This window comes from Arvicanthis niloticus, chromosome 18, assembly GCF_011762505.2.
Source record: "Arvicanthis niloticus isolate mArvNil1 chromosome 18, mArvNil1.pat.X, whole genome shotgun sequence".
Classification (NCBI taxonomy): Eukaryota; Metazoa; Chordata; class Mammalia; order Rodentia; family Muridae; genus Arvicanthis; species Arvicanthis niloticus.
The window spans coordinates 50245670-50264804 of NC_047675.1; the positions used below are offsets into that span (position 1 = coordinate 50245670).

The following is a 19135-nucleotide window of genomic DNA, read 5'->3' on the forward strand; positions in this document are numbered from 1 at the left end:
GCCTCCCACGGTCTATAATGTTAGTACCTCCCACGGTCTATAATGTTAGTGCCTCCCACGGTCTATAATGTCAGTGCCTCCCACGGTCTATAATGTCAGTACCTCCCACAGTCTATAATGTCAGTACCTCCCACGGTCTATAATGTCAGTACCTCCCACGGTCTATAATGTTAGTACCTCCCACGGTCTATAATGTTAGTACCTCCCGCGGTCTATAATGTTAGTACCTCCCGCGGTCTATAATGTTAGTACCTCCCACGGTCTATAATGTTAGTACCTCCCACGGTCTATAATGTTAGTACCTCCCACGGTCTATAATGTTAGTACCTCCCACGGTCTATAATGTTAGTGCCTCCCGCGGTCTATAATGATGTTAGTACCTCCCGCGGTCTATAATGTTAGTACCTCCCACGGTCTATAATGATGTTAGTACCTCCCACGGTCTATAATGTTAGTACCTCCCACGGTCTATAATGTTAGTACCTCCCACGGTCTATAATGTTAGTACCTCCCACGGTCTATAATGTTAGTGCCTCCCGCGGTCTATAATGATGTTAGTACCTCCCGCGGTCTATAATGTTAGTACCTCCCGCGGTCTATAATGTTAGTGCCTCCCACGGTCTATAATGTTAGTACCTCCCACGGTCTATAATGTTAGTGCCTCCCACGGTCTATAATGTTAGTGCCTCCCACGGTCTATAATGTTAGTACCTCCCACGGTCTATAATGTTAGTGCCTCCCACGGTCTATAATGTTAGTACCTCCCACGGTCTATAATGTTAGTGCCTCCCACGGTCTATAATGTTAGTGCCTCCCACGGTCTATAATGTTAGTACCTCCCACGGTCTATAATGTTAGTGCCTCCCGCAGTCTATAATGATGTTAGTACCTCCCACGGTCTATAATGTTAGTGCCTCCCACGGTCTATAATGTTAGTACCTCCCACGGTCTATAATGTTAGTACCTCCCACGGTCTATAATGTTAGTGCCTCCCGCGGTCTATAATGATGTTAGTACCTCCCACGGTCTATAATGTTAGTGCCTCCCACGGTCTATAATGTTAGTGCCTCCCACGGTCTATAATGTTAGTGCCTCCCACGGTCTATAATGTTAGTGCCTCCCACGGTCTATAATGTTAGTACCTCCCACGGTCTATAATGTTAGTACCTCCCACGGTCTATAATGTTAGTACCTCCCACGGTCTATAATGTTAGTACCTCCCACGGTCTATAATGTTAGTACCTCCCACGGTCTATAATGTTAGTACCTCCCACGGTCTATAATGTTAGTACCTCCCACGGTCTATAATGTTAGTACCTCCCACGGTCTATAATGTTAGTACCTCCCACGGTCTATAATGTTAGTACCTCCCACGGTCTATAATGTTAGTGCCTCCCGCGGTCTATAATGTTAGTACCTCCCACGGTCTATAATGTTAGTGCCTCCCGCGGTCTATAATGATGTTAGTACCTCCCACGGTCTATAATGTTAGTACCTCCCGCGGTCTATAATGTTAGTACCTCCCACGGTCTATAATGTTAGTACCTCCCGCGGTCTATAATGTTAGTACCTCCCGCGGTCTATAATGTTAGTGCCTCCCGCGGTCTATAATGTTAGTGCCTCCCACGGTCTATAATGTTAGAGCCTCCCGCGGTCTATAATGTCAGTGCCTCCCGCGGTCTATAATGTTAGTGCCTCCCACGGTCTATAATGTCAGTGCCTCCCGCGGTCTATAATGTTAGTACCTCCCATGGTCTATAATGATGTTAGTACCTCCCGCGGTCTATAATGTTAGTGCCTCCCGCGGTCTATAATGTTAGTGCCTCCCGCGGTCTATAATGTTAGTACCTCCCGCGGACTATAATGATGTTAGTACCTCCCGCGGTCTATAATGTTAGTACCTCCCACGGTCTATAATGTTAGTACCTCCCGCGGTCTATAATGTTAGTGCCTCCCGCGGTCTATAATGTTAGTACCTCCCACAGTCTATAATGTTAGTGCCTCCCACGGTCTATAATGTTAGTGCCTCCCGCGGTCTATAATGATGTTAGTAACTCCCGCGGTCTATAATGTTGGTACCTCCCACGGTCTATAATGTTAGTACCTCCCACAGTCTATAATGTTAGTACGTCCCACGGTCTATAATGTTAGTACCTCCCACGGTCTATAATGATTTTAGTACCTCCCACGGTCTATAATGTTAGTACCTCCCACGGTCTATAATGTTAGTACCTCCCACGGTCTATAATGTTAGTGCCTCCCGCGGTCTATAATGTTAGTACCTCCCGCGGTCTATAATGATGTTAGTACCTCCCGCGGTCTATAATGTTAGTACCTCCCACGGTCTATAATGTTAGTACCTCCCGCGGTCTATAATGTTAGTGCCTCCCGCGGTCTATAATGTTAGTACCTCCCACAGTCTATAATGTTAGTGCCTCCCACGGTCTATAATGTTAGTGCCTCCCGCGGTCTATAATGATGTTAGTAACTCCCGCGGTCTATAATGTTGGTACCTCCCACGGTCTATAATGTTAGTACCTCCCACAGTCTATAATGTTAGTACGTCCCACGGTCTATAATGTTAGTACCTCCCACGGTCTATAATGATGTTAATACCTCCCGTGGTCTATAATGTTAGTACCTCCCGCGGTCTATAATGTTAGTACCTCCCACAGTCTATAATGTTAGTACCTCCCACGGTCTATAATGTTAGTACCTCCCACGGTCTATAATGTTAGTACCTCCCGCGGTCTATAATGTTAGTGCCTCCCGCGGTCTATAATGTTAGTACCTCCCGCGGTCTATAATGTTAGTGCCTCCCGCGGTCTATAAGTGCCTCCCACGGTCTATAATGTTAGTGCCTCCCACGGTCTATAATGTTAGTACCTCCTGCAGTCTATAATGTTAGTACCTCCCACGGTCTATAATGTTAGTACCTCCCACGGTCTATAATGTTAGTACCTCCTGCAGTCTCTAATGTTAGTGCCTCCCGCGGTCTATAATGATGTTATTGCCTTTCGCGGTCTATAATGTTAGTACCTCCCACAGTCTATAATGTTAGTGCCTCCCACGGTCTATAATGTTAGTGCCTCCCACGGTCTATAATGTTAGTACCTCCCACGGTCTATAATGTTAGTACCTCCCACGGTCTATAATGTTAGTACCTCCCACGGTCTATAATGTTAGTACCTCCCACGGTCTATAATGTTAGTACCTCCCACGGTCTATAATGTTAGTACCTCCCACGGTCTATAATGTTAGTACCTCCCACGGTCTATAATGTTAGTGCCTCCCGCGGTCTATAATGATGTTAGTACCTCCCACGGTCTATAATGTTAGTACCTCCCGCAGTCTATAATGTTAGTACCTCCCACAGTCTATAATGTTAGTACCTCCCGCGGTCTATAATGTTAGTGCCTCCCACGGTCTATAATGTTAGTGCCTCCCGCGGTCTATAATGTTAGTGCCTCCCGCGGTCTATAATGTTAGTACCTCCCGCGGTCTATAATGTTAGTGCCTCCCGCGGTCTATAATGTTAGTACCTCCCGCGGTCTATAATGATGTTAGTACCTCCCACAGTCTATAATGTTAGTACCTCCCACGGTCTATAATGTTAGTGCCTCCCACGGTCTATAATGTTAGTACCTCCCACGGTCTATAATGTTAGTGCCTCCCGCGGTCTATAATGTTAGTACCTCCCACGGTCTATAATGTTAGTACCTCCCACGGTCTATAATGTTAGTGCCTCCCGCGGTCTATAATGTTAGTACCTCCCGCGGTCTATAATGTTAGTACCTCCCACGGTCTATAATGTTAGTACCTCCCGCGGTCTATAATGATGTTAGTACCTCCCGCGGTCTATAATGTTAGTACCTCCCACGGTCTATAATGTTAGTACCTCCCGCGGTCTATAATGTTAGTGCCTCCCGCGGTCTATAATGTTAGTACCTCCCGCGGTATATAATGTTAGTACCTCCCGTGGTCTATAATGTTAGTACCTCCCGCGGTCTATAATGTTAGTACCTCCCGCGGTCTATAATGATGTTAGTGCTTCCCACGGTCTATAATGTTAGTACCTCCCACGGTCTATAATGTTAGTACCTCCCGCGGTCTATAATGTTAGTACCTCCCACGGTCTATAATGTTAGTACCTCCCACGGTCTATAATGTTAGTACCTCCCGCGGTCTATAATGTTAGTACCTCCCGCGGTCTATAATGTTAGTACCTCCCGCGGTCTATAATGTTAGTGCCTCCCGCGGTCTATAATGTTAGTACCTCCCGCGGTCTATAATGATGTTAGTACCTCCCACGGTCTATAATGTTAGTACCTCCCACGGTCTATAATGTTAGTACCTCCTGCGGTCTATAATGTTAGTACCTCCCACAATCTATAATGTTAGTACCTCCCGCAGTCTATAATGTTAGTACCTTCCGCGGTCTATAATGTTAGTACCTCCCGCAGTCTATAATGTTAGTACCTCCCACGGTCTATAATGTTAGTGCCTCCCGCGGTCTATAATGATGTTAGTACCTCCCGCGGTCTATAATGTTAGTACCTCCCGCGGTCTATAATGTTAGTACCTCCCACGGTCTATAATGTTAGTACCTCCCACAGTCTATAATGTTAGTACCTCCCACAGTCTATAATGTTAGTGCCTCCCGCGGTCTATAATGATGTTAGTACTTCCCACGGTCTAGAGAGGCACAGGAAACTTCCCGAGACTTTGGCTCATACAGATATGGATCGTGTACCAGAGGAACCCATTCTTCCACTGTGCTGTTTGTCCTGTGTATAGAATATTGAATGATGTGATGACTTGTGTTTTCGATAAGCTGTGTAAGCAAGTTTCATGATTTTAGAAATGCTGTGTTTTAGGTTGGATGCTTTGTGTGGGGTGAAGGAGCAGTGTGGTGTGAGCCAATCGGGGGTCTTTCTATTTTGCTGTGTTCTTCAGAGACTCATATGGACCACGGTGGCTCGGCAGAAGTTTGGGCTCAGAAGGGAAACTTCTGAGAGAACCTGAACTCCAAATTCTGAGCAGGCCTTCTGGCCCAGGGTTAATGGCCTCATTTTCTGTGGGTCTCTATCACTTCTTTAAGAAATGCCTCTGGCTTGAAGCCCATACCACAGTTCTTCTGAAAGTGTGGTCCTCTGTACTCTGTCAGCCTTGCTGTTTCTAGAGACAGTTCAAGTACCTTTGTCTCAGCTCCTCACACCTAGACTACCCTCAGAGAATAAGAGATACCTGAACTAGCTAAAAATATTTAAGATCTGTGGCTTAGTCTCCAATGAAGTTTCTGTCTGTGTGACAGGAGCTAAGTTCAGGGAATTAGTGACATGGGGTTGAGCCCTGTCTACCTGAGAAAGTCCAGTAGGGTTTTCAGGGAGCCTGGGACTTAGAGAATGGAGACCCCACAGAAGGTAAGTGTGGCTTGCTATGTTTCCTAGCTGTGTCTGAGGGAGGAGGGTGTCATGGTGACGGTACACATGTTTAGCGCGTCTGTCAGTCCTATCGTCTTTCATCCACAAGAATCATACAGTGTCTCCTCCAGTGGATTTTCTTTCCTCATTTCCTTTTAAAAGACCTCTGCTAGGAGAGATGAATCCTTCTCTTAATCTTCTGCCTGTGATCCCATGGGAAGCTCAGGGCCGCCCTGGACTGCAGAGGAACACCTGGCTTCAGATGGGCTTTTCTCTGACACCTGGGTAGTAGCACAGTCGCTGTGGTCATGCTGACACTCTAATGAAGGGGGAGTTGGAGTTATTAGGAGGCCGCCCTGAGGACAGGTGCTCCTGCCTGATTCTGCGTTGATCTCTGCAGTCTAGGCTACAGTCTTGAGCATGTGCTCCTGACTGTCTAGTTTGCTGATGGAGAAAATCCCACTGCTTGTTCCTGTTCTAGAGATACACTGTGAGCATGGACTTTGTGCGGAGGTTTGAACGACAGTGTGGATCCCAGGCCAGTGTGAAGCGACTGCGAGCACACCCCGCCTACCACAGCTTCAGCAACAAGTGGAACCTGCCTGTTTACTTCCAGATAAGGTCAGTCACTCACCCCATCCTGCCCTCCCATAGGTGTTGGAAAATGGACGTTTGGTCCCTGGTAGAGAAAGTAAGTGCACATATGACCCACACAGCTTCAGACTATACAGAGGTTGATTGGAGTTTCTGGAGTATGATGCTAGAACATTCGTATAGTGTACAGTCTGCAGTTCCTTCTACGATGTGGACTCCATGATGTGAAGGTTTAGGTATCTTTACTCCCCCTCCCTGTCCCCACCTCAGAGCTGCATGTCCACCGCACATATGCGCTTCACTCTGTCTGGTACTTAGAGCAGAGGAAAGCAACACCCTCGCACTGGGATGCCACAGGTGTCATTCTGTAAGCATGCTTTGCTTCCCTATAGACCATGATGCTCAAGGAAAGATATGAGTAGAGTCTTTCCCCAAACCCAAATGTTTCCTCTCCTGAGCTCCCATAGACAGTGACACTCAGTGCATCTGGAGGCTGCCGCATGGCTGCTCAGGGCTCACCGTGGAGGTCAGCAGCTTGGCCTCCATAAGGCAGGTAAGCCTGCTGGCTTGGACCTTTCTTTCAGAGTTGTGTTCCTTGGTTCAACAGCAGATGTCTCACTGCTGAGCAGTGCTGACTGTCAGGGCTCTGTTCCTATTGTTTCCGTGAACTCTCTGAAGCATTCACGTAGCCTGGGGCCTCATGCCTTTACCTAGGTTGCTAACTAAGCCTGGTTTTCTTTCCAGCTTCATGCTCTGTCGGGTGCTATGTTCTAGTCCACTGAAGACCGTAGCAATGGCACATCCTCACCTTGGGCTTCTTAACATGGCTCTACCTTTCCATTGTGGACAGTAGAGCCAGGCCCTTGGCCTCTGCATCAGTCTTCTTTCCTATGTTTTGTGTAGATTGTGAAAGATGCCAGGCAGCATTCTCAAGGCTGGTGTGCACCCCACCACCCGTAGCCCTTTCTCTGTCCTTGCACTTGGATGCTGCTTCCTGGGCTGCTCCCTCAGCCTCTTGCCACTTCTCTCTCTGCTTTGTGTTCCTTCTGTGCCTCCTCTCTGCTGTTGCCGAGACCAGCCTGCTGTAGGCTTCCCTGGCACCTGCTCAGTTCATTTTCACAGATGACTCTCAGGTATCAGTGACATGAACTCATCTTGAACGTTAGTCAGGATTCCCCATTACTGAGGGACTTAGCAAGTAGCAAGAATGTGCAGAGACTGCAGCTTGGAAATAGCGCTCACAGAGGCAGCCAGTTGTCAAACATGTTGCCTCTGTTAGTGAAACCCAGGTCTGATGGGTGGCTGGACTCTGGGACTGGCTGCCATCAGGGTGTAGGCTGCAGCAGGAAGGGTCAGCAGAGGATGAAGGGTGTGTGCAGTGAGCCCAGGGATGACAAATGCAGGTACCAAGCCAGTTCTCTGTGTCTTAGTTTCTTAGTGTGTCTTAGTCTTCACTGTGGTATTGCTGACTCCGGGGGGTTAAAGATAACACTGTGTGGCCTTGAGCTGTTACTGCAAAGTAGAACTAAGGGGACCCTCTCAGTAAGGCTTGGATGGAGTAGATTGAGACTAGCTGCAGATAGCAAAGAACGCTGCAGAACAGTGGCTTCATTTGGGAGCTTATTTCTTGTGTAGGAAAAAGGAAAAGGGCATCTGGACATCCTGAGAATACCAGGTGTCCGTGGGCAGGAGAGCAGACCACACAGGAGAAGCATCTTACAGACCCGTCCAGACCCCGACGCTGACCATGTCCTTCTTCCTCAGATTCAGAGAAGTGGCAGGATCCTTAGAAGCTTCCCTCAGGGACGGGCTAGAAGATGCTCCAGGTAAGCTCAGCAGGAAGCAGCAGGTGTCCCTAAAGGGCAGCTCAGCCCTAGTCCTGAGTATGCTCCTGCCTTCTCTCGCCACACAGGGATTTGTGCTGTAAGAACACTGGTTAACATGATTAAGTAAACAGGACCTCCCCGTAATGTGCTAAGCACGCACTCCTCTAGTAAGCTACATTCTCAGACAGTTTACTTTTTTATACAACAAATAGAAAGCAGTCTTGATGTGTTGAATTCTTGCTTTTGAGAGGTGATGGCAAAAGATGCTTTATAAAGTTACAAACGGACCTTTTCCTCCTGAATGCAACATGTCAGGGCCGTGATCCTGTGCACGGTCCTGGTACCCTCTAGACTCTGTGATCAATCTTGAGATTGGGTGCATTTGTGTGGAATGACTGTAGATTCACTCAGCTATCTATAGGTTTCTGCGGTTCACCTCCTTCCTGCCCCAGACCAGCTGTGGGAAGGCAGGCGGCACGTGCGCCTGCAGGCTTCCGTCCCCTCCTAAGGATGACTCGGTTGGAATACAAGCCAGGCCTCCTGGGACTCTGGGCAGGTGGCAGCTGCAGGTGTTCAGACTCAGGACACACCATTCTTGGTAGCCATTGAGATACTTAGTATTTCTGTGACACACAGGTTCCAGGTTCCTGCTCTGACACTGCCAGGTCTATCCTGAAACCCTTATTGAGTCATGGAGTTGTCTCTTCTGTCCATCTCTACAGAAGTCATAACGATTGACCTCTGTGTGGGTAGTAGCCAAACTGCGGTAGGGAAAAGTAAAACCTGAAGTGTGAGCTTGCACATTGCCCACACCATTGCGTGTGTTGTGTGGTAGAAAGCACCTGTTAAGACAGTTGAACCTCGTGTTTGATGCTAACTCCCGTGCCTGGAAACTGTCGGGTGAGTTACCGAAGGGCTGTCCGAGCATCTCTGTTGGCCTCAGGTCCACAGTGTGCCCTCGTCTTTCCTGAGTTGTGTCAGTGCCTAGGGTTAGACAGCAGCTGTGACTGGATGGTGTGCCTGAGTCCATGCTTCTTCTGCAGCTGGAAGTCCGTATTGCCTTTTGGCTTCTCACAGAACATGGATCAGCCTGGGCAAATGCTGGTCGGACGAGATGTTCCTGCCTTTGCTGGCTCACCGGCTGTGGAGGCTCACGCTGCAGATTCTGGCCCGATTCTCTGTGTTTGTCAGTGAGGTGAGTGGGCACCATGCATCCCCTCTACCCAGCCAGCATGGGAGGACTTCGAGGGGCTTGTGGCTAAACACCCACAGGGTGTCCAGAGTGTCCTGTGGTGTCAGATCCAGCCTTGGGCACCTGGCCACATGCTCAGGATTAATTACTGAGAAGTCCCACCCTAGTGACTTTCTCGTCTCAAAATCAAATTCCTAAAGCACCCTGAAAATAAAATGTTCATTTTAATGAAAAATATTAGAAATAAAAGTAAATAAATAGGTTTAAGTTTTAAACGGTGAGATGATGATCGAAACAGAAGTAGTCACCCTCCATTTTAGGCCTCCTGATCCTCTGCAGCCAGTGCATTCGCTCTCTGCACCCCAGTTCCTGGCACACAGTGAAGCCCATGGCTCCACCCCGGGGGTTTGGTGCCACTAAAGCTGAGCAGCGGCCTTAGGTTCGTCCAGACATCAGTTTTAGAGCCACCTCAGGGCCACCATCAGTGACAGACACAAGCCGGCCCTCACGGTACAGAAGGCTGGAAACAGGGAGACAGTGTTAAAGAGAAGAGCAGTGCGGTGCGGGCACACTGCTGTCTGCGCACAGCAGGCTTAGAGCGGCTGAGGCCCAGCATGCTCTGCCACCCTTCGCCCTGTAGACTTGACTCTCTGGCTCTTTGTAAATTGGCAAAATGGCTTCTATGTGTGGCTGTGGTGAAAATGTACCTGTGAGCTGAGGTCCAGGAGGAAGGGAAATCTGGAAGTCGGGGTGTGTGTCTCCTTACTTCCCTGTTCACAGACTTTCCTACCCCACTGGCTGTCCCAGAAGACACAATTCCAAGAACAGCAGGGCCCAAACCCGCCTGAGATAGACATGCTGTACCCTGCAGCCAGTGTGTGTGCAGAGCTCCTGAACAGATACAAATGCCCCGTGTCTCCGAGGGAGTGTTTGATCCTTGAAATTCCTTTCCAGCTCTCTGTCAGGCCCATTTCCAATGAAAGTGCCAAGGAGACTAAAAAGCCTTTGGCTGGCAGCAAAGACCCTTCGGAAGACCAAGGAAGCCATCCTTCAGAAGCAGGCGCCGCATCCATCTCCAGCACTCGGCTGGTGTGTGTGGTCTCAGACCTGGGCAGGATGCAGGAACGGGTGAGCTTTGTTGCCCTGGTAGATACATGGATCTGTGAATTGTGGGGTCCTGTGTGACAACATTCTGCCCTACTGGATGTTTCCCTCCACAGTAACCTCTGAGTATGCCACATCTTTGCTTCCTCGTCCCTGCTGTGAAGCACTGTGCCCACTGCTCCTTGCTCTCAGGAGAAAGCTAACCCTCAGCATAAGCAGGCTCCACTCTTCCTCATCAGCTCAGCTGTGCTTGGGCACAGCCTGCGGTGGGCTGGCCTGGAATTATTTTCACTTCCCTGCCCAGATGTCTGAGCGTGCTGATGGGATGGAAGTCCCCACCCACTTTCTCTGTTGGGCCGTGGTTTGCTCCCAGCATTCAGAGAACTCTATGGGGCACACTTAACAGTTTACACCTTCAGGTAGACTTTTCTTTTCACAGTTTATATTTTGTGTGATTGAACAAATATATTATGTGAGAAAACATGGGCTATTTCCTGTGAGCAGTGTGGGTGTCATGGAGAGCTGTAAAATGAGTTTGGCTTTTCTGCCTTCAGCAGCCATGCATGGCCCCATGCTGTGCCCAGTGGCCTACGTAGGGGCTCCACCGCCTCGGGTTTCAACACTTGTCACTCATGCCTGAGGTTGTGGACGCAGAGCTGCTCGTTCTGATTGAAAGAAGGAACTAGTGTCCAAAATGTGTTTCAGCTTCCAGATCTCCTGGAGACAGTCAAGCTGAAACTTGAAATGGTCGGCTTTAAGAATTTTTCATCTATCTCAGGTAAAAAGTGAACTCAGACTCTGAATAAGAAATGACGTTACATACAATGCTGTAGACTCCTGGTGTTCAGACTGACACCTCGACTCCAGTCGTGAATTCTTAGCTCTTTCTGTGTTTTGCTCGTTAATTTAACTTCTATAAATGAGATTGCTATTTTGTACTAATGACTTGATTTATTAGCACACTCTAAACACCATGGTCACATTTTAATGAAGCTTACTCTAGCTGGACCAGTGACTCACTCCACTGCCCTGTGTCACAGCGGCCCTGGAAGACTCCCAGAATGCCTTGTCTGCCCATGTGCCGGCTCTGAACAGCAAGATTGTCCAGGACCTGAGTGAGTCTTGCTTCAGTTATCTGAAGAGTGCCCTGGAGGTCCCCAGGCTTTACCGCAGGACCAATAAGGTCAGTATCACTGTGGAGAAAGCTCTGTGGTGTGCAGGGCCAGGGAGATGTGGGCCACAGTCAGGTCTTAGGGTAGACTGAGGTAAAGGACTCAGGAGGGCCAGGAGCCAGCTCAGCTCAGTGTGTGCTTGGCCCTGTGGGCTTTAGATTTTAAGGAAAACTAATTTTTGTATGTGTGTGAGTGCAAACTGAGCTGGAACTCACTCTGTAAACCAGAGAGGCCTCAGTCCCACAGACGTTGGCTTGCCTCTCTGCCTCTGAATGCTGTCATTAAAGGTGTGCAGTACCACAAGTACTGAAAAGTACTTTCTTTAAAAAAAAAAAAAAGGAAACAATTAAATTTTTATTTTCCTTGATGTATATGACTTTTTTCCTATATGCATGTATAAGCACTGTGTGCCTGCTTGTTGGATTCCCTGGAACTGGGGTTACAGATGGTTGTGAGCCACCGTGTGGATGCTGGGAACCCAGGACCTCTGCAAGAGCAACAAGTGTTCTTACCTGCTGACTCTTTTTTCCAGCACCAAGAAATCATTTAATTGCATTTCTAAGTCTTATTCATTTAAACTTATTTTGTCGTCATATAGTCCCCTAAATTCTTAATTAATCTTACTCCAGCAAATCGTTATTTGGAAATACCCGATTTCCCTTGTTCTTTCAGTGAACACAATAGAGAACAGCATTGACAATGTTAGCAGCCAGTGAGCTAGCCCAGTGGGTAGGGTGTGTGTTGCCAAGAGCCCAGGCTGGCTGGTGCTGCAGACGCTCTGGTGGAGGCTTGGGCTGTGGCCGAGCCGCTGGGGATTCTTTTTCAGCGCATTCTCATGCATTCTCTCCTTGTTCCTGCTCTCGTGACTGGTTCTTCCTCTGCTTGTCTTTCACGGTCATGGTGAAGTGCTAGACTCAGTTTACTGCCTTTTTGTTTACCCCAGACTCACAGGAACAGTGACCTATGACCTTCCTTTTGTTTACGTGCTAAGCAGCTCCTGTTAGCATTACCCATTTGTTACAAGAAGTTTAGAGTATGGGAAGGGCTTCCTCGATGCTGGGCTTATGTTGACCACCGTTCGCGTGCGGTTGCTTTCCTCTTCTTGTCCATTGTCATCGTCGTCATCATCATCATCATCGGCATTGTCATTGTCACCTTGGGAACAGGGTTTTACTCTGTATCCCAGGCTAGCTTAGAATTCATTGTGGCTGAGGTTACCCTCAAGTTCATGGCAGTCCTGTGCCTGAGCCTTCCAAGTGCTGGGCTTACAAGTGTGAGCTGTCTGTTTTCATGTCAGTTTGGACTTGCAGAGCCCTATATGGTAGTCACACCTGCAGTCCCCACACTTGCAGGCTAAGAGGAGGATCACAAATTTGATGCCATCCAGAGCTGCAAAGTCGGGCTCTGACTCCAGTAAGCAAACCAAGCAGATCTAGATCTGCACCAGGACCACCACTTGTAACAAAGTCTCCTGCTTTGCTGTTTGTTGTTGGACCTGAAGCCCCTTAGGTGGGAGGGGCCTGAGCACATTCCCAGGTTCCTTCCTTTCCCTTCCATTTGGTCTGTGTGAATATGCACTGCACCTCAGCCCCCCTGAGCCCTGGGGCAGTCTTCACCAGCAGGGCATGGAACCAAGTCCTCTGTGCCATCCTGCTACTTAAACAAGATGTAGAACCAGCCCTGGGCATCTGTCTAGTGGGAGGAGTCAGGACTCAGCCCTGTGCATCCTGCCGCAGAATCAAGCCTGATCTGGAGCAGAGGCAGGGGGTTGTCTCCTTGGCCCACTGCTGCCCCAGGTGGTTTCTGTGGCCCTCTAGTTGCTTTCTGGGAGGGATGGAACTGTTTGCTGAACATTAATGGTATGATGACTTTTTTTTTGTTTGTTTATTATTTTGTTTTTTTGAGACAGGGTTTCTCTGTGTAGCTCTGGCTGTCCTGGAACTCACTCTGTAGACCAGGCTGGCCTCGAACTCAGAAATCCGCCTGCCTCTGCCTCCCAAGTGCTGGGATTAAAGGCGTGCACCACCACCGCCCGGCTGCATGATGACTCCTTATTTCCTTGTGTCCCTAACTCCTGTTTGCATTGGCATTCCAGGAGGTCCCCAGCACAGCCTCTTCATACGTGGACAGTGCACTGAAGCCACTGTACCAGCTTCAGAGTGGACATGGGGACAAGGTGCAGCCAGCAGTGATGCAGCACTGGTTACAGGAAGCTCTGTCTGACAGCACTCACAAGTAAGTTAAAGGCCTCTGGAGAGCTGCCCGTCTGCACCCTAGGCAAGGGCTCCTAGAGCATTGGGTTGCACGTAGAAATCGCAGCTGTAAATGGGCAGGGTGTGGGCAGGCACTTGATCCTATCCCTCCCTTCCTCACCCTCTCTCCACCTGCAGTACAGTCAGGTTGACTTGGGTTCTGTGAGTCCCCAACCCTGAACCCCGAGGGCACCTTTACTGCCATCCCCGCTCAGCACAGACGGGTCCTTCCTCTTCTCGGCAGACTTAGATGCAATAGAATTACAAAGTATGCTCCAGCTGGTCCCGAGATGATGGGAGGGAGGGAGGGACCGCACCTGTAAAGTGTGATGCCCAGAAGGTCCAGGCAGGAACAGGTAACTGGACCTCTTCCTAGCTCCCTCATGGCTAGTGGAATGGCCACTGGTTCCTGGTGGAGTGGTTGTCTGGCATTCTAGCAATTCTGAGTTCCATCTGCAGCACAGGAGAGAGGGAAGCTGTCTGTGCCTCTGTTTTACTATTGGTTTTCTAGTAAGGTTGGTTTTCATTTTGAGTTCAGCCCCGAACCCCCACCTTGCTGTGGGTCAGTTTAGAAGCAACAGTACCGTGGTTTTGTAGGCAAGTAAGTTCCCAGTGCCACACAGCCAGCTTGTCAGCCAGGCGAGAAAATGACGGATTTGCAATGTTATGTGAAAGCTTGGGAGTAAGTGAGCTTTGTTGAAAATCTGAGATATGTTTGTACTTTAAGAGGCAGAATGCTTGACTGGTCTGGCCATGTGGTAGAGGGACTTGCACCTGGAAAGGACACTGGCCCTCAGTTCTGTATTGAGAACTAGCATCTTTATTTGTATGTACATGGGAGGCTGGAGGTCAGTTGTCTGTGGCTTCTTCTGTTATTCTCCACCTTGTTGAGACAGGCTCTCACTGAGCCCCAAGCTCCTGAATTCAGCTTTGCTGCCTGGAAAGACCCCGTGAGTGTCTCTCTACATCCCAGTGCTAGGATTATAGGCCAGTATCATAGATGCTGGGATCTGAACCTAGGCCCTCATGTGTGCACAGCAAACCCTTCACGTGTTGAGCCTTCTCCCAGCCCCAGGACTAGTGCTTTAAGCAGACACCTGTGTACTCTCAGGGAATGTCATGCTGGAGACTTAGGAAACATGACAACACATTTCTCAGTTGAGCTGTTGTGTGTGTCATTGCCATCTTAAGAATCTCTGACTTACAAAGCAAGTTCCTGCATGGTGTCACCAGTGTCTGTTTCCAACCTGTCATTACCATCTCATGTCCAAGGTACTTTGAGACTGTTTCGGACGTGCTGAACTCTGTGAGGAAGATGGAGGAAAGCCTGAAGCGCCTCAAACAAGCCAGGAGATCCCCAGCCACCAACCCTGTCAGCTCCAGCGGCGGCATGAGTGACGACGACAAGATACGGCTGCAGCTGGCCCTGGACGTGGAGCACCTGGGAGAACAGGTGCCAGCAACATGGGCCTGCTCTGAGGCCAGGCTAGCCAAGGCTGAGGTGTCACCTCTCTAGGGCCAGTGATAGAAAAGAGTCAGGCCTAACTTGCTGTGAAGAAGGGTGTGTGCCAGGAAGTGGGTGGTAGAAAAATCAGAGGACCCCAGGGGTCTCCTCCCACCCAACAGCAGGTGTCCTGGGTGCTTCAGCTCTTGCTCAGGCTGTCAGCAGAGCTGCCCTTGCTGCCCACAGTCCTGAGCCGGCGGTGAGGCCTGCAGCCTCCCACCCTGTGCATATAAAGCACTGATCACGGGGGGGGGGGGGGGGGCTGATGGCGGCTTGTAGGCCTCCCGTGAGGGTGTGGTGAGAGCAGCAGTGCCGCCAGGTACAGATGTAGGCAACTGCCTTTCTTGACAGTCAGGTCCATACATAGCCTGGTATCCCTGCATTCAGGATACCCAGGCAGGAGGATTGCCAGGAGTGAAATTGTAAGACCCCGTTTCAAAAAAAGAGAGTGAGATAGTCTGCACATATCTGCCGCCATGTTTATTCCATAAGGAATCTGAAGTCTCACAAGCAAGACATGGGCAGAGCAAGAAGGAAAGATGTGCTGTCCCTGGTGCTGTTGAGGTGGGACACCCGGTAGCCCAGAGCGCTGCCGTGCTCGTGTCGTGGTTCGTTGCTCTCTGAGAGCTGAGCGGTGCTTTGTGGGAAACTCTCCAAGTAAAGAACAATTTGCTGTTCTATTCACTACACGTGGGTTTGCTCTCCTCGAATTTTCTGACGTCCGCAGAAGAGACTGCTACCCTGTCTAGAGTCTAGTGTGGTGGTGGGCTGAGGGACTCAAACGTGCTAGCTTCTTAGAATGTGAAGCACGTGACCCACACTGTGCAGGTTTGCACCAAGCCAGCCCTTTGCTCTAACAGAAAGCATTCCCCTCCTTCCTTGGGAGCCCTTCCCACCTCAGTGGGGCAGGCTCGGTCTATCCTAGCTTCAGTCACAGTGACAATTCATTCTCATGGCCTTTGCAGATACAAAAGATGGGCTTGCAGACCAGTGACATCAAGAGCTTCCCAGCCCTCACAGAGCTCGTCCTTGCTGCCAGGGACCAGGCGACTGCAGAACAGCCCCAGGCATCCTGACAGGACCTGGAGTGGAGAAGAAAGCAGCCCTTGTCCCCCAAGTCGTCCAGCAACAGCCCGCACCTCTGCCCAGCGCATGCGGGCCATCTTTCACCAAGAAAGAACCAAAAGCCTTTCCATCGTGTGGAAGAGTTTTTATGGCATTCGAAGCTTTTGACTGTAGTTTACAGATCAAACTGTTTTATTTTTATTGTAAATCTTAGTGTAGACAAGCTGATGTCTGCAGTAGGTAAAAATAAATCTACAAGTGTGGCTGTCGGGCTGTTCTGGCCCTGCAGGGGACGCCCTGGGCAGGATGCACCGGTGCAGAGTAGAACATTGTCCCCAGCCTGCGACCTGGGAGACACTGTCAGCTCTGTGCCTCCTTAGAGGCTACAGAGTGGCCAGCCCATCTGGGCACAGAAGAATAGCACTTCTGATCTTGCTGTCCACACCTCTGTCAGAGCCAGGGCCGACAGTAAAGATTCATTTCCTAAATAAAAGAAGTATGCTGCAAATGTGTAAGTCATGAACTCAGTCCCAGTGGCCTTCATCATGCCTGCCTTCAGTGACATGCATTCCCTGTGGCACAGATGGAGGGTTCCTGTCTCTGCAGATCTCCCTCCAGCTGCTTCAGCTGTGTGGAACAGGCCTCTGCCAAGGAGCTATGCTGTTGATAGTCAAGAGAGGTCACAGCTGCGTCTTGAACACACATGTGTCATCCCCAAGGAGCCCTGCCTATTCTTGTCCAATGGCTTTGTCACTTGCTCCCAGAAAGGAGAGATCACAGTGTCCAGCCCAATTCTGGCATTGCTGTTTCCCGTCTATGGGTAGGTAACTGGCAGGAGGAATTTAAGCCCAGGCAAAATAGCTCCAAACTCAAATTGCCAGCCCAGGTACTCAATGTACACACTGGCCTCAGCTTAGAGACTTGGAGGTCAAGAGTGGGCCAGGAGGCCTAATCTCTTACCCTGTTGGCTCTGACTCCAGACTGTTACATTCCAACCTCCCTAGGGTGTTTCTGTCCTTGAGAGCAGGATGTCTGGGCAAAAGCTAACAGTCTCAGACTTGGGTCTAGCTCCTCAGAACAGCTTCTTGTTCCTGTTCCTTAGTTTCCCTGTTGAGAGTCAGTTTTATTCACACAAGTTTAAAGTTGAAGCTATACATTTTCCCAGCTTCAGCATCCACACTAAAAACAGTCTCCCATGCAGTTTACTGCTTTCTGGCATAAGAGACCTGTAAGGAGGAGGCCAGTCTGTCATTCAGGGACCTGCAGCTCACTGTCTCCCTCCTATTAACCAAAGGGCATGCATTCATTTTTCAAGCTGCTCTCCGTGACCAAAAATATGGCAACTGATTGCGAAGAAATGATTCTGTTGTAGAGGCAGAAGTTCAAAATCAATGTGTGCTACTACCACCTGTGGCTCAAGCTGTTCTCTGTTGGGAGGACCCATGGAGCACTGAGGAGCCAAGCCAGTGAGGCTGGGGAGAGCCGTCCATGCTGAGGACCGCAGGTCTCTGTGAGCAGCAGGACTTGTGCTGGCTTCTAGCTCGGGCACAGGCAGAGCTCAGCTGTGCTGTACCCACCAGGGCACTGACACCAGGTGGATTAGAAGGGTGCAGTCCAGGCTCCAGCCCTGTAACAAAAAGTGGGGAACAAGCAAAGCTACCCATGGCGAGCCTGGCTGCTGTAGGGGACAGGGGTCTTCGGTAAGGTCTAACCCTAATGTTTGCTCCGTAAGGGACCAGTCTCAGAGCCTGGATAGCTACTCACTGCTGTTGTCTTCCATAGACTCCTAGGATGGTTCATCTTGTCAGCCTGATGGGATTTAGAGTCATCCAAGAAACAAGCCTGGGCATGCCTGTGAGACAGCATCCCATGGGCTAAGAGAATGAGCTGAACAGCAGCCTCACCCCCCAGCACCTCTGTGTATGTGGGGGGGGGGGGAGGGGTTATAACGTGGTGTCCATGTGTGTGTCTTCACTAGAAGTGGCCAGCTGTCCTGTGCCCCACTCCCACCCCCTCCCCACCACTCAGACATGACCTGGAATAAACCCTTACATTGCTTTTGTCTGCCATTTTGTCACAGCAATGAGAAGTTCACTCTACCTCCCTCTGGACCAGGGTCTCTCTTAGCATCCCTGTAAGCTCATAGGCCAGGGAGAGTGAAGAGTCACTATGCTGCTTGACACAAGCAGGGGATGGGCTAGTTAGATTGCCACACCCACAGGGGATGGGCTAGTTATTTGCCACACCCACAGGGTAAAATGCCATTATTGTGGTATTGAAAACCAGAGAGGTGTTTTCAAGACGGAACAGGACTAGGATGAGGAAAGCCGAGGCTCAGGATGGACCTTGGTCACAGGAACATGCTCTATGCTCCACCTGTCCTTATGGGACCCTGTGGTCTCAACTCCAAGCTCCAGAGCAGCCTATGAGGTTATTCTGTGCTTATGCAGAAACTCCAGCTTAGGCCAGAGAGGCGACTCTTATGTTTTAACACAGAATTTCCCACTGTCTGTGCCCTGTGGGTTCTGCTGTACTCTCTGGTCTTTTCCTGTGGCTAACACACTACATTGCTCACCTGCTTCCTGGTTTGTAGAGGGAGGAGGCAGCCTGACACTGACACACACACACACACCATTTCCTCAGCATAGTCCCAGATCTAGGAGCTGTGGATTTAATCTCAAGGGGACAGATAGAGAAGCAAGTAGCAACCCTGTGTCTGGTGTAAAGGAAGCCCCCTCCACCCAGGTCCTCTCTCAGTGCCACTTGGTGACGGCCCTCTCCTCCACTACCTGGCCGGCACACATTGACCTCCCTGTCAAGAACTTCAGGATCATAGCTCGGCCTGTCAGCTAAACTAAGCATGTCTGTTCTGCTGATAATACTGTGTTTAGCTTATCATTGAAAGACAATTCTCAGCACAGTGAGGAAGATGTTTTCAAAACATGGTGCTAGAGATAAGAAATGGTAAGGCATTGTAGAGACTCTGGAGGTCACGGTCTCACA

The 19135-nt window shown here is 49.6% G+C and overlaps 1 protein-coding gene across 1 annotated transcript in view; it reads left to right on the forward strand.

The window, feature by feature from the left end:
• Cog2 (component of oligomeric golgi complex 2) overlaps positions 1-16657 on the forward strand; it is a 35111-nt gene extending 18454 nt beyond the window's left edge. The window contains exons 10-18 of the mRNA XM_034522188.2: positions 5905-6044; positions 7782-7843; positions 8887-9038; positions 9990-10163; positions 10845-10917; positions 11180-11322; positions 13407-13546; positions 14836-15016; positions 16033-16657. Of these exons, the coding sequence (XP_034378079.1) occupies positions 5905-6044; positions 7782-7843; positions 8887-9038; positions 9990-10163; positions 10845-10917; positions 11180-11322; positions 13407-13546; positions 14836-15016; positions 16033-16143 (1176 nt within the window). The 3' untranslated portion in view covers positions 16144-16657. The remainder of the gene's footprint in view (positions 1-5904; positions 6045-7781; positions 7844-8886; positions 9039-9989; positions 10164-10844; positions 10918-11179; positions 11323-13406; positions 13547-14835; positions 15017-16032) is intronic.
• Positions 16658-19135: the final 2478 nt, after the last annotated feature.